We start from the raw sequence: 15878 nt of genomic DNA on the forward strand, positions 1-15878 counted from the left end.
TAACATTAATGATGGCTAAGATCCATTTATTGTCTAAGGCAGCATCATGCACTATATACCAGGATTATGAATCAGCTGTATCACTTTGAATGGATTAAAAACTTACCTGTAAATGTAACATCAGTCAGTTTAGATGTTTAATGGTGCCTTAATCTTCATTGCCACTGCTAACAAAACGGTGCATTTTGTCTTAAGCTTGTAAGCTACAGTTACTAGCACAAGTTTGTTTACATTGTCTCTCCGTCAATCACACATGTACACCACTCAGAGGCTTTCAGACTAAAGGAGCATTTCTGATATATCCCTTGAGACCATTTTTCTTTCTTGTGATAATAAAAAATATTAATAATTAATTAAAAGTCACGTTGACATAATTTCAGAACTCAAATACACACATCATGTGGTGCCAATCTTCTTCTGTTTGGGTTTTCTGCATGTCCATGTTTTTTTCTTGTACATTTTGTACAATTATTATTTTTTCTTTTTATTTATGACATTGCAGATGTTGAGCACTTTAAACAAAGTAAAGCAAGTGAAGAGTGTCTCAAAGGAAACCCACAGAGTTAAAAATGGAAAGCAGAACACCAGAGAGAGAGAGACTGGTGAGGGGATTTATGAAACATCCAAAGCTCACTTTGTCATTCCAACCTTATTATGTGACTGCTGAGAGTCATGGAGCTATATATAGACATCTATAGAGTAAAGGACAGGCGGCATCTAACACACCATACACACACACACACACTCTCACACACACACACTCAGCTCTCTTTTCCCTTCCCTCTGTTGTCAGAGAAGCGAATGATGTCATCGTTGTACAGCATGGACTGCTGATGTAGCCTCCACTGCTGCAATATATCACGGGGGGAACAAAGCAACATATAGTGTACAGTATTCAACATTCAGTGCTTTAATGGATAAAATGAGTGATGTTTGAAAAACAGATATTCTGCTTTTGGTGATCACATAAATAGGCAAATCAATAGATGGATAAATGAATACGTTGATAAGACAACTGTATATTAATAGATAAAAGAAAGATTCAAACACATTTTAACAAAGTATTAACTAGATACTAGAGTGAATGATTAAATAAATGAATACCCAAAGAAAGAAAGAAATGTATACATAGGTGAAAGCATAAACAAGAAAAAAACACATGCAAAGTAGCTTAATACATAAGCCAAATAAAGAAAGAAAGAAAGAAAAAAAGAAAGAAAGAAAGAAGTACATAAGCAAAAAAGTAAAAACATATGTGAAACATATATCAAAGAAAAAGGAGAACACTGAACTAAATGTGACACAAATAGCTCATCCTGTTTTTTTCTTTGTGTCAGAGCTGCTGGACTCCATATGCAGCTTTATAGTGACACCTAGTGGATACTACACCACATTTCACCCATTTAGCAACTTCAAACTAATATGACTATTACTGGACACTACTGATGTTATAGCAGTACAGTGGTGGTAATGGTACAAGTCCTGTTGGCAATACTGTTCATACACATACATACATTCATACACATATGCAACTATGAATCTACCTATCTATGCAGAGATTCTTTAAAAGCCCCAAAGAGATATGGGACTTTAAAAAATCTAAAATTGCACACTTTTTTCATTATAGAGCTATATTTTGGGGTGTTCATACTGTAGATTTGCTTGGACTTGATAGTTTTCTATATAGTTTATCTCCATGGGCTAAAGAGCTTTACTTACACTCTCTTAGGAGTCTGCTTTGCTCTATATCCGCAGGAATCATTTATGTTGAACTGTTAATTCTATGACTTGCAAGATTTTATTCAAGTTCAAAGAAAAATGGTTTAAAAATATATTTTCAAAACCAAAATTAAGGACATATTGTATTGCATATTTAACATACTTAAAAGCCAAAGATCTTTAGTTTCTTAGTTGAGAACTGCTGTTCTTCCTCTGGCCAATAAGGTCGACAGATTCAAAAATATTCAGAAGGAAAACAGATTGTATGAGCTGTGTGATGTAGAAGTGAAAAGTAAGATTAATTTTCTTTTGTATTTTACAAATTTACTGTGATGATTTAAAGTTTTCCTTGAAATGGTTCAACAATCGCCTGAGATATTCTGGTGTACAGATGATTAACGATGCAAATGTTTATTTAGTGTTAAAGTTTGCTAACTTTATCTAAAAAAAAAAACAAGATTATCTCAAAAACCAAGACAAGATTTGCAACTATATTAGTATTTGTACAGATTTTTCCAGTATCATACAGAGCATGTGCTGTCAGTGATTTATGCATTTTGTTGTAGACAATGAAGGTCTGAAAATCATTTAAATTAATGTCCTTTCTTTTTTAGATTCAGCACACTCTCTCTCTCTTTCTTATTAAGTAAATGTCCTGCATTCAAATTTTCCCACACATAAATATACATAAGTATTATCAGCAAAATGTACTTAAAGTACTGTATCATAAGTAAAAAGACATTACATTGTACACATTCTATATTATCTTATTATTTTTTTATGATGGAATACTGAGTCAGCAGCATTTTAATGTTGTAGCTGGTTGAGAAAGAACTTATTTTAACTATTTCATGTTTTTCTGAGGATGAATGTTTATTTAGTATGTTGTTTATTTATTTTGTATTTTGACAAAATAATCGGAACTCAAGGTTCACTAATTTGCTTTGAGAGGGGCTTTCAAAGATATCTCACAGTCTTTGTCAACAGTTTGCTTGCTAGTCATGGAGCCACCACAATATACCATCATCTGTTATCATGGCACCAAAGATCCATATTTCGATCACATGATGATGACACGAAATTTGTCTCCATGACAACTGAGCAAACTTCACCCATTGATGAAGACTAATGAGATGCAGTTGGAAGCTCCAGAAAAAGCTGGTACTGAAAGTGAATTTGCTTTGGTGGACAAATAATGCCATAACATGAAGTAAAACCCTGCTGTGCTTTTAGGTGAAGCTGCCCTTCCCTGTGGACCAGATCACCAACCTACCACGCAATGACTTCCAGATCCTCATCAAGATGCACAAGCTGACCTCGGAGCAGCTGGAGTTCATCCACGACATCCGCCGGCGCAGCAAAAACCGCATCGCTGCCCAGCGCTGTCGCAAGAGGAAACTGGACTGCATCCAGAATCTTGAGGGCGAGATCCGCAAACTGGTACGATCGAGTAACAACCACACACCATGGATAAGCACACTCACACACACACACTTATCGTTCCATAAGTGTACAAAACCAGCAAATTTATATGACAATTTGAAGCAGATCAAATATAAAAGTAATGTAACCTGAAATATGCAAGTGGTCAACGCAGACAGCCCACGGAACAACCTTAGTAACAAAGGCTACGCAACAGATGTTACTTGTGGGCATGTGTGAACAATCTAGCATCAGTTCAACGGGAAAGTGGAGGTAACTTTGCAAATGGAGCATTCAGAACAGGCAAGTCCTGGCTTTTGACTCTCAGGGAAAGTCCAAATTCATCAACAAAATATGTCACTTTTCATTGCCTTTGTAAACAACCCTTAGTAGTATTTCTGATCTGATGGCCCTATCAGCAGGGACAATCATAAAACAACTGATTATGACTGTTATCAGCCAAAACTATGGTTAATTGTTCTAATGTCTTTCTAACAAAGATTAGGGATCCCTTGTTGTTATGGTTAAAACTGCTAAGTTAAGGATTGATTGTGATTTTGATTAAATAAAGGAAGCAGGAAACAAACAGTGGTCTCCCATGTCAAAGTCACATGCTTTGTGGACCCATCCAATTACCCTGACCTACTGAGTTATGAGGCTTTACATCCACATCACACTAGCTCCTCCTTTGCTTGTGAGAGACAAGAGTCATAATTAAAATGCAACAGAGTATGTTGGTAGGAGTGTGTTGCTTCAGGTAAAAGTGAGACATGAAATATGATCCAGAAAGTCCAGTTTGAGTAACAGATCCACAAGTTTAAGGTTCATCAGTCACCAAAAACTGCACATATACTATGGACAATCATTTTACTTTTCACCACAGCAATCGCTAACTAAACAGTAGAAAGATTTCAGATATAACAGGAATGTGCACTTGCATGTATGTGACTGACCATCACGCTGCCTCGGTGCATGATGATACATCACACAAAAAGTTGGGCCTGTTTCCACTTTTTTGACAGATGATGTCAATGCAGTGGCTTCATTCACTCTGTGTAATGTCAGTCTGAACACGGACCTACATACCTAGATCATATTTGGCCTTTGAACAAATGACTAATGCTGTTATTTTTACAGTGAAGACCGTCTGGGTATACCCTATGTACAGTATATCTGCCATGCTGACCTGATGACACTCTGTCTTATTAACTTAGGTGTGTGAGAAGGAGAAGCTGCTGAGCGAGCGCAACCAGCTGAAGGTGTGTATGTCTGAGCTGTGGCAGAACCTCTCCTTCCTCTCCCAGCAAGTGTGTAGGGAGGTGCAGGGCAGCCAGCCACCCGCTGTTTCTGCCAGTATTGACCTCACATCCAACCCGCCATCGCCTTCTTCTGATGAGGGCACGTCACCGCAACAAAATGAAGCTACATGTCTGTCGGAGATGGGTTCCAGTCAGGGGGGGCTAGAGGATAGGCAGTCAGGGGTGGAGGTGTCTGGTCTGGAGCAGGAGAACCCAGAGTGTGCACTGGTGCTTGGATCCACTGAGGAAGTATGTAGCCCCACTGTAACAGTGGATTTCTGTCAGGAAATGACTGAGAAATGCACAACGGAGGAACAGAAGAGACATGACTGTACTTAGAGTCTGGTGGCAAAGTTTTTGTCTATTCATACTTGTCTATACCTTGATATTTGAAGTTTGTTTTTTTTTTCTTTTTTTTGTAATGGACGACACATGGCTGTCTTCTCAGCAATACTGTTCAATAGGTATTTTTGGACAGGTGATAAAACAAAAGCACTGGCAGCTTTCTCTTTCTCTCTCTCTCTTTCTCTGTCTCATCCTGACTTTTTCTTCCTGTCAGCTTCCCTCCCTCCTCGTGCATCATGGGAGGTTAAACTCAGGAATTTCTCAGAATGTTCAGTAGCCTAATGTCCCTGTTAACATGTACATGCACTTTACTTTACAGTCCTGTCAAATCTTGATAATTACTTCAGTACATATGAGTGGTTTGAAGTAAATTATTCATATTTGATCTCCAAGTCAGTTTTAATATTGAGAATCTGTCACCTCTGGTTTACTTAAGGGAAAAGGGCAACATTATGGGTTTTGCTTTCTTTCCCAGAGTGAGATGAGAGGATTGATAATCTCATGTCTGTGTGTTCAGAGATGCAGTCAGAAACTGTTTAGCTTAGCTTAGTTTAGCATAAAGAGTGGCAGCAGGAAGAAACAGCTAGCCTGGCTCTGTCCAAAGTGAAACATCCCTGTCAACAAGCAGACTTGGCAGACTTGTAGACACAATCTATCTTGTTTGGTTAACCCATACATGAATAGAAATGTCACAATTTAAATTTAAGAGAGACTGCTGCAACTAGTATTTCTTGAGAAAGGTTTATCCATCTTCTCAGCACGTCTGTCTATAGTGCGAGCTACCAGATGCAGTTGGTCCAGGCTCTGATTTTGTCTCAAACCTGGCAACATCACTGTGATAATGTTGCATTCTTGCAATGTTGGCAGAATTGGAATAACAGAAAAGTCTCCCATTGCACATTACTCTAAGATGGTTACCCCCACTGCTAGCCTTCAAAAGTCACACCAGCTATATTGATTGTATTAGTGTTAATACTGAATTTTATTCAGATGTAACTTCTAGCAATGGTGGCTTTGCAGCCATTTTGCTCCTGGCCTGTTGACACCACTGTTGCCAACTATATTCAATGAAAAGTAGCTAAAAACCAGCTTGAAAAGCCGCTAGATGTTGTGTGCTAATTTGCATATCAGTGATGTCATATTTATACAAGATTTTTCAAAGGGAAAGTTAAAAAAAACTAACTATATCAGCTAATATGTGTGAAGCTGCTATCATGTAATCAATATGCATCTAAATCTAACTACCTCTAATAATTAACGCAGGCTGTTGTAAACTGTGGAGGCAACTTTTAGGCTAACATCAATGATTTTTTTTTTCCAACTTCGCTCCTCATACTCATGGTCTGAACAATGGGACAAGATTTCAGAAAGCTTCACACAATCATAGCATCTGGTTAGCCAAGAAAGAGTTCTAGCATGTAACTCCTACTAAAACCACAAATTTGGAGGTGTATTTTTGAACTTTGGTCTTTATGCTAAGCTAGGCTAGCAGCTCTGGACTTAACACACAGACATGAGACTGATATCCATCTTCTCATCTCAGAAAAAAGAAAATAAGTATATTACCCAAAATGTTGAACTAATCCTTACCTTATTAACTATATGATACGACATAAAATAGCCTTCCTTTTGGCATATGACTTAATATTTCAAGTGACCAAGTAATTGTTGAGTGAGACAGGACTTTAAAGTAAAATGTTACCAAAGGTGTGTATTTGTAAAATTTTACATTAGATGAAATGGTGACATGAACTCTCATTATGCAAAATTTCTTTTGTCAAACTTCACTTTTACTTTTTCTTGTACTCAGATGGATGTTTCTACATGTTTCTCTTCTGCCTTTTTTTTTTTTTTCAAATCTGCGCTAAGAGACAGAACTACATTACAAAGTTGAAGCACTGCCCAGCACCTCCAAGAGGTGCTGGGCATTGAATATGAACAAACACATTGTGACGTTGGCACTTAACTCAAGTCCCAAGCCAATCACTGGGTATCCAAATAGACTAAAGGATCATGCCAATGTACATTTACATTAATGCTGGCCATTTTCCAAAGTCTGCTATACTGCTTCTGTGTGTTTATCATTGGTTTTCACTCATCTCTGTATAGTATGAAAATCAACATGAGGAAAGTTGAAAGTTGCTTGAGCTAGGCAAACCATTACATCCTTTCTACTTCTGGTGTTGTCAGAGTTACATACATGGTGGTCAAACTGGATAATGCTTTATTTTACAGGTTCTAAATTTCCTTATAATTTCCTGACAAGAAACTTGAATATTCCTGGAAAAGGACTATGTCATTTTGTAATAATTATACATAGTTCAGTTGAATTAAAATGAATTGGTACCAAAATAACCAAAATGTAAATTATTTATCTCTCTGTGTGGTTGTAAATTACAGGCAATTATACAATTCACCAAATATAGAAAATAACATTTTTAACAAATTCATATCTGTGGGTTTAAGTCAGTCATTTTACATTATCTCTATTTCTACATAATTAGTACCAGAGAACATAGTCCTCTCCAATAAACTTCTTTAGAAATGATAAGGAATTACGGCACCTGTTAAGTAAAGTGTTACCAGAAAGTGTTATACCAGGTTGACTTGAAAAGTCTACACATTAGGACAACAAAACTGAAATAATTAATGGATAAAATGCTTATCAAAAATAAGAACACACATTTTCTGTGATGTATTTCGTATTTCAAGCGACTCTGCTAGTTAATAAATATATCATACATTATTATAGAGTGAAATGAATGGAAATCAATAGTCCTCTGGAAGGTAGAAGAAACATAATGTTATGCTTTGGAAAATGGACAGTATTATAGTAAAGTAAATATGATCCATGTTAAATGAGCTAAAATTGTAAAAAAAAAACACTGGTAAGGTCCTTTAAACATCAGCATAAACAAGTCATAAGTGCTCTTTTTGACCCATTTATTTATTGTGTTATATGTAGTAAAAATTTAGTGTTTGTACCTAACAGTAATCATGTATTTAGCTGCACTGTTCTTGTATAGTACATAGATAGCCCTACTAAAAGTATTTGGTACAGGATCTGGGTGTTAGACACCCTACATTATCAAATTTGCATATCATATGTAATTTTGTGGGGACACACAGCAAAATGATCAATATCCACATACAAATCAGTATCCTTAATAGTGCACAGTATGAAGTTCAAAGCTTCAAACAAACTCACTGGTGCATTATTGAGTTAGGGAGATGCCAAATTCATCTGCTGTTGAAAAGTCGATAGTGAGGCACGTGGCAGGGGTGAGTGCTGTTGCTGTCTGCCTTGTTGCTGCCCAACACTCAGCTTCACAGTGGAGCTTCACAGTGAAGCAGGTTCATTGGATTTGAACACCGGATGCATTTGAGCTTTTAGCCATCAAGATTAGAGTGAAGTCACATTTAGTAAAGTAAGAGCAAACTAGAATTTAAAAAGAATTAAATTTACATGATATCATTGCACTTGTGGAAATTGGTTAGGAATTCTTAAAATAATGGGAGTTAATGGAAGTTAACTGAATTTATAAAACCAGTTGAATCAGTAGATAATGGCAACGTGACCATACTAGCTTTAACAATAAAAACAAATCTGCCCACGGTATTGAAAGGGAAATAAACTGATACTACCCATGATATACTGTAACCACAGGACCCTGTAAACCAATGACAATCTCATTATGATGTACTGATTTCTCAGAATACACAGAAGAACACTGATCAGCTGGTTTTCATAGACTTAAATTCCTTAATGTGAACTTGTTAATTTATTTATTTGAACTCTTGTTGTTGGGGGTTTGGGTGAGGTTTAGAGGAAATTGCATAGATGTAAAATGTAGAATTGCGACTCTTTCTTATAGTTGATTTGTCAATGGTTGTATTTTTTTATTGTTGACAATTTCATGAAAAAATAAGCCTTTATTTACAAGTCACACATGTACTTAACTTAAGTTGTAATATTTTAACTTAAAGGGGTGTATGTTTACAATTTTGTGTATTACCTATTCTTTTTTTTGTAAAGATATAAATTAAGAGCTGAGACTTAAGTTGAATAGAAAAGTTTTTTTTTTTTTTTTTACATAACTTAAAAGTGTTGATGAATTTGTGAGAAAAATAAGCATCTGACAAGTGCAGCTACAATTTCTTGCCTTAGAGGTTACAGAGGCCAAACTATCCAATAAGGGAACAAGGGATTTTATTAATTAGAAACAACACTGCAGCATGAAGAAACTGCAAAAGTTGCAACAGTTTCTCAAGTTTCTCAAGACATGGATGTGGCCCCTTCTGACAATGTGCGGTATTTGTCTCAGATAAAGTCTCAAGAGGGACAGACACAACAGTACAACTCCTCTTCTGACTTTTTGTTTCACTGTTCACCAAGCTTCTTCTCATGACCCCTTTGGAAATATGGAGACACAAAATGTTCAATAGTAACTAAATAAATAAATAATCATTTCAATAAATACTGGCAAAATATGTAATGAAATTATGAAATAATTACTCCATTTTATGAAAATGGTGTGAAATAAAAACTGGCTTTGGAAAAAAACAAAAAGAAATTATAATTCCTGGAATGAAATAAAAATTAACATTTCATAATAATAATAATAATAAAAAGTTTTAAAAATGTATTGATTATTTCACAATTTTGCGGCTACATTATATATTTTTTAATTTGATTATTTGTTATATAGCATCTTATTTATTCAGTATTGACCACTTTGGATCTCCATATAGAAAAGCCAGATGCTTTTTTTCTTAGCATCACCTTGGAATATACCATAATAGAATACCAACTGTTAAAAACTGACAATTTACTCGATGTAATTAATAAGTGGCTTTTCTGTAATTTGAGCTCAAGAAAATTGAAGGATGCTACACTTGAATAAACATCAAAATGAGGTATCAAATCATTTTGTAGCATTTAATAATCTATACTACGCAAAACTTGCGTTTCTTTTTTCTTTTTCAATTCTTTGCACCATATATGCATTTTGCAGAACATAAAACAGATGAATAAATGCCATGAAATGATTCACCTCCTTTTGACTTTCTGATGTTATCAAGCATAAACATTCCCTCCTTTTTCTCCTCATGCTAAAATGTAATAGAAACTACTCTTACCACTGGTTGAACTGAAGGCTGCAATCAGAGATGTGAAAAATCTGTTATTTCAAGTTGATCCAAGTCCAGCAGAGGTCAGGGAGCAACATGAACGCTGCACAGTTTTCTTTAGTTATTTTATTTTCCCTCGAATTGGAATAAGATCAGACCAAAACATATAAAATTCTTAAGAATACTCACTTTTTTCATTTTGGCCCTTTTTTCCATGTGGCCCTTGTCCTCTTCCATATACTGTACATGCAACAGCAACTGTACTGTATCAGTATCTAGCAGCATTGTATTAGTTAGCATAGAACATCCGTAACACAAGTGGAAGTTTGAATTCAAAACAATTTATCATATTGTTTGATAGCTGTGAGGTTAAAAATGCTAATATGCATTTAAAGAACAATACCAGTGTTTATTCTCTTTTTTTTTTACCCATTTACTTCATATTGCATATACTATGTGCTGCTAACCATTCTTCAAAACACACTGTAGACTGTAGAATATGTTCTGAATTGGTTTCAACATGGTGTCACAATCTACTTGTGGAGACATTAAAACTTGCTTGATTTAGTTAATCCATCACATGCTTTTAATGTTGTCAGAGTTACATTATTGGCGTGTAGTAATGCAATGCAGACTTTTCAAATCAATCTGCACTTACAGCTGCATCACCATGCCACAAAAGCAAAAATTTGACAACAGTAAAAGCAGACGTGATGTTCACTCTGATGGATTAGCTAATCCAAGCAAGTTTCCAGTCTCTGCAAATTGATTATCAGATTGTACCAGAAAAAATCAAATACGATAGCTGCCTGGACAGCATTCAAAAACCCAGGAGTGTATATGGAAAATGGTTCGCAGCAATAATGTAAGTACTGCAAGAACCACTTGTATGGCCCTTGACGTGCATTTTTAGAAAAATATCATACTGTGTTTTTGACAGTAATCCATGTAGCATGGGGCACCAAGACTCTGCATGTTTTCAAACACTGCAGGTGATCGTCTCTCTGTGCTGAAGGTCTGTTCATCAGTAGATTAAAGCAAAAACCTGCAGACTCTTGGGTCTCTGGTTGAGAACCACTTTGTTTCCACTGTATGCTGCCATATAAATATGACATCAGATTACTGACATGATCCTACTTTGATACTCAAATGGCTGTAACATCACATTTCTCTTCATAGGATGTCAGAGTTTCCAACTTTCCAACATCTCTGAATGCAGCACTAATCTAGGAACAATTATTGTTTAAATATTGCACAGTGGTTATCAGGAAAGAGCTCTTTCCTATATGGAAGTTAGCATTTTGAAATCAAAGGCCTTCATTGGTAATTACAGTACATGGTGGCAGACTAAAGGGAGTAGTTATTAAAGCGATCTGTTTACAATAGGCGTAAATCGGGGGCCACTGCAGCTGTAATCCAGCTTCGCTTGAATCTCAGATTATGACTTTTGAGGTTTATTTACACCTCAGTTGAACTGACTCTTGACACTTATCTACCTGGATGATTCAGCATACCTCTTCATATGGGTAAGGACTGTATGATAGACATGTAGACAGTTTCTGTGGCGTTGTTTCTAACTTTTTACAGTGGTTACATCATTGTATTTGTAGATTTTGGTGAGCCATTTTTTACGTGTCCTTTTTTTTGAGTACCTGCAACATGACTGTTATATGCAGATTCAGCATTTTTACTTTCATTTTATATCTCTGAATGTTCAAATGACCTGTGTTTAGTTTTGATTTTTTTGTAAATATTGTGCAACATGTCATGTTTTGTTTATTTGATATGAAAAAGGTTTTAAAGAAGAAAAAAAACAACATTTTGTCTAGGCAATTTTTGTTGAGAAATAAAATAAAAAGCATGAGAATTCTAGTGTGGTGTTGTGTGGATTGAGATTAAATATCTGTTGACAAAACATTTGCTGTTTTGTTAATAAGCATTTAATCTGAATATAATAGAAATTTTCATAATTTTTCATGAAATGACTGTATGTAAATGACTATACACAGATTCAGACAGATTATAATCAAGTCTTTGACTTAGAAAAATGTATTTTAAGCTTATACAGTCCATGTTATAGAAGCAAACAGATCCTCTGAGGAATTTGCTTCATAATCCACAGTGCTGTTTCTAAAAAATACAGCCAACACAAGGAAAGATGTCCACATTTTTAAAAAGATACAATCCTTTCGTGTTAGTGCCCACATGTATGCGTTCTAAGGTGCTTCTAATCCAAACACAGAAGGGCTTTGGCACTGAGTCCACTGCCTCATCATGACTGACTGTTTGAATGGTTTTGGCCCCATGTGACTTGAGTGGTGGATCAATGTTGATGGCTGGATCATTGATACAGTTTCTCCCCCACACTGAGCTGGGCTTTGGAACACAGCTCCTATGGCCATGGTGTTAGCCTCTTCTTTTTACTTCTTCATGATAGAAGAGATATCCAGAAACATACTCTGAGAAAGACAAGAAGACAGCTGTAACTCAGCTGGTGCTGAACATAAACCACAAAGAGCATACATGCAATTCAGTAAAGCAAGAATCTTTCAATATGTGTCCAACTGACTAAAGCAACGATTCTATCATTCATTCAAATGCATAAACACATCTCTATAAACATGACATATCATCTGGGAAAAACAAAAAGAATGACAAATAAATCTTCTACTACTATTTTAAAATTAGTCTTTGGAAGAAAAACACAGTGTGTAGATATACATATTTTTCTGCAGGAACATTATTGATGCTCAGTTGTTTGGCCATGCCATTGTTGATGAGGCAGCAATATAAGGATTTTTTTAAAATATAAAACATGAAATCTATGGAGTCCGGCTGGTGTGTTTATAGAGGATTAGTTATAATCTATATACTTTAAATAGAATTCAATGGTACATTTTTAATCAGTTTTTATCAGAATATTTTACGTTTAGATCCCGTATCAGTAACTAAGTAATATGTATCTAATGAACATATTTCTCATGTCCAATATTACTTTATGAAATTTATTTTAATGTTGTTACTAAAATAAAAGTCAAAATTAAATAGATAAATAAATGAATACATGCAGCAATGGTTCCGAAGATTTATTACAATACTTACTAAAAAAATTCTAATTACAATCACAATGTATGATATCATATATATATATGTCTATCAGATGTGAGGGCCAGTCAGCAGGATTGGCTGAAAGTGGCTCATCTGTCTCAGCAGCAACAGGTGTGTCCAGCTCCCAAGGCTGGGCAGAGGAGGCTGTATCTGGTGCTTCTGCAGGGCAGATAATAGATTTACTAGGCAGTTGCCTAAATCGCCTATAGCTAGGACCAGGTCTGGTTGTCACCATCCATTCTTGCACTACCTGTAATGACAGCACATGGACTCCTCTCTTTTGTTGTTGCTGTTTTGCTTTTCAAATTGCCTTTCATTTAGTTGGTCTACTGTCAAAACTGAAGCGTATCTTCGTCTCTCTCTTTTTCTCTTGTCCATCCATCACTTCATCTCCTCCTGCATCTTTCACTCTTCAAGTATTAAGTTAAGTTAATTTGTTCCCTCACTCTACTGTGGCATGTTTTGGCCACATTTGTTATGTAGCTTATGGACTACATGACTCTAACAGGGAATGAGTGAATGATTTCTTTCCCTTTGACTTCTTTGATAATATACTAACAGTCTTGATGATGCTTAATGTTTTATATATATATATGACTGATTACCACAGTGATGGTCTGAACAACAATTGCAGAAGAAACCCAGGTGGGAGATGCTGTCAGCTGTACTCTTTACTTTATAACTTTGACATCCTGTTCTAGTGTGAAATGTGATTTGGACACATGATAATATGACACATGACAATTTCTGCTCTTTACTTGCCATTGACATTCTCCGCCCCCCAGGAGGCGGCATCATGGGCATGTCTCCCTGCAGGGAGCCCAGTTCATCCGACTCCTCCGAGGTATGTAATGAAGGGCTTGTGCAGCCACTGATTGACGACAAGCTCTCAGATGGCGGCCTGATCATGAAGCTGGTCTTCCTGGGGTTGGGGAGCAGGACCTCACTCCCCATTGACTCCCTACGCTCATCCTCACGCAGGTCTCTGATAGCCCTGGGCCTTAAGGTGCTACTGGACAGCAGAGCCTCCAAATGGCTGGGGTGAGGGTGCTCTCCCTCATGGGTATCTTTTTGATGGCTTGGTGCACTTCCCTCTACATTGGACGTAGCAGAACCCCAAGCTGGATGGTGGTCCACCATGGTTGTGTGGACCTCTGGACCTTCATGGGTTTGGGGGGCTTGGATTGAGCAGTTCTGGCTAGACTTGGGTGGCATCCTTGGTTGGGGGCAAATGTAGCTGGTCTGACTGTGTCCCAGATGAGCCAGGCTGTTGTGTCTCAGGGCCTCCTGGTTGGCTTTGAGCCCGGCATTGTAATTAGGAGGCTTCATGTCTGCCTCTGGAATCACTTTGAAGGTCTGAGTCAACGGCCCATTGTAAGGTGATACATTGCTCATTACACAAAGGTGCGGTAAGGACGCCTTCCCCTTGGACTTGTAAATCAAACTGTCATCTTCCATGTACCTCTCTCCATAGAGTGTCTGTTTGATTTTCCTGATGCCCAGGTGGGATATCTCCAGAATGTTGAGGAAAAGTGACACACCAGCGATTGCAATCATGAAGACCATGAAAATGGTCTTCTCTGTGGGCCTGGAGATGTAACAGTCTACACTGTTGGGGCAAGGCAGCCTTTCACATTTATAGAGTGGCTCAAGTTGGATACCATAGAGTACATACTGGCCCAGGATGAAGGAGACCTCCACCAAAGAGCGTGTAAGGATATGGATGATGTAGGTTCTCAACAGGGAGCCCCTGAGAGGAGCCTTCTTGACCCTCCTCTGCTCATCCAGCCTCTTCAGCTCCCTCTCCATGCGCTTTTGTTCATCCAATCCCAGCTCAGCTTCATCCATCTCCTCCTTCAGCTGGGCTCGTTTCCGGTGGCGCTCCTTCTCCAGCGCTCGGATGCAGTAGAGGGCATGGCCCATGTAGACCAGTGAGGGGGCAGAGACAAAGATCACCTGCAGGACCCAGAAGCGAATGAGAGAGATGGGGAAGGCACGGTCATAACAGACTGCCTTGCAGCCTGGCTGGTCAGTGTTGCAAACAAATTCAGACTGCTCATCATCCCATACATCCTCAGCAGCTGCTCCCAGGATCAGCATGCGGAAAATGAAGAGTATGGTAAGCCAGATCTTGCCCACGATGGTGGAATGAATGTGGACCTCTTCTAGGATGCTGCCCAGCAGGTTCCAGTCACCCATGGTCAGCTTCTCACCACTTCACTGCCACATGACCTCAAACTGTGGAGACACAGCATTCACACCTGGATAAGCCTCACATACACCTCACATACACTTCAGCCTCACAAAGCCATTAGGTACATTTTTGCTATGAAGGTGCAAAAACCTACTATGAAGGACGACTGCAGTTTATAACAACTTTGGTTTCATGTTCATAGCTCTGGCCATCAGTTTTGTCATTGATGGTAATATATTCACCAAAGTAATTACTGAGATCTCAGGATGCGGAGACATCACTAAAAGTACGTCCAACAAGGCAAGACACACGAACAGTCAGATGATCAGACAGGCTGTAAACAAACTGAAGTGCACTATTTTAAGTTGAAATATAAAGTTGGATAGTTTGGGCTGTAATTTTCTGTTTGCATTCATTTTCTCTCTCATATAAATGTGACATGACTGTTCGTGTTTGTTACCACATTGGACCTATTTGTATCAATGTTGCTGCGTTCCAAGACCTGAGCAGTTACTTCAGTGAGTGCAATGTTATCATAACCATTTGGTGGCCAAGGCTATGAAAATAAAGTTGTAATAACTATTAGACTATTATTTACCGCAGTTGATTCCTGCATATTTGGTGCTCTAGTGAGTATTTCTGGCAGTGTGTGTAGGATTGAG

The 15878-nt window shown here is 37.5% G+C and overlaps 2 protein-coding genes across 2 annotated transcripts in view; one reads left to right on the plus strand and one right to left on the minus strand.

Moving 5' to 3' along the window:
• bach2a (BTB and CNC homology 1, basic leucine zipper transcription factor 2a) overlaps positions 1-5317 on the plus strand; it is a 64707-nt gene extending 59390 nt beyond the window's left edge. The window contains exons 4-5 of the mRNA XM_044375316.1: positions 2953-3159; positions 4356-5317. Of these exons, the coding sequence (XP_044231251.1) occupies positions 2953-3159; positions 4356-4778 (630 nt within the window). The 3' untranslated portion in view covers positions 4779-5317. The remainder of the gene's footprint in view (positions 1-2952; positions 3160-4355) is intronic.
• A 7753-nt stretch (positions 5318-13070) lies between these two features.
• On the minus strand, positions 13071-15235 carry gja10a (gap junction protein alpha 10 a). The gene is made up of 2 exons (XM_044375440.1): positions 13785-15235; positions 13071-13181 (listed from the first exon to the last, which is right to left on the minus strand). The coding sequence occupies exons 1-2, from the start codon at positions 15219-15221 to the stop codon at positions 13071-13073; spliced, it is 1548 nt and encodes a 515-aa protein (XP_044231375.1). The 5' UTR covers positions 15222-15235.
• Positions 15236-15878: the final 643 nt, after the last annotated feature.

This window comes from Thunnus albacares, chromosome 15 (genome assembly GCF_914725855.1).
Source record: "Thunnus albacares chromosome 15, fThuAlb1.1, whole genome shotgun sequence".
NCBI lineage: Eukaryota > Metazoa > Chordata > Actinopteri > Scombriformes > Scombridae > Thunnus > Thunnus albacares.

Bases quoted from the DNA above. Each gene is read 5' to 3' on its own strand.
- gja10a (XM_044375440.1), bottom strand. From the start codon at position 15,221: ATGGGTGACTGGAACCTGCTGGGCAGCATCCTAGAAGAGGTCCACATT. The intron at 13,182-13,784 runs GCAAGTAAAGAG...TCTGCCCTGCAG, and splicing joins GGGGGCGGAGAATGTCAATG to AAGCACCAGATACAGCCTCC.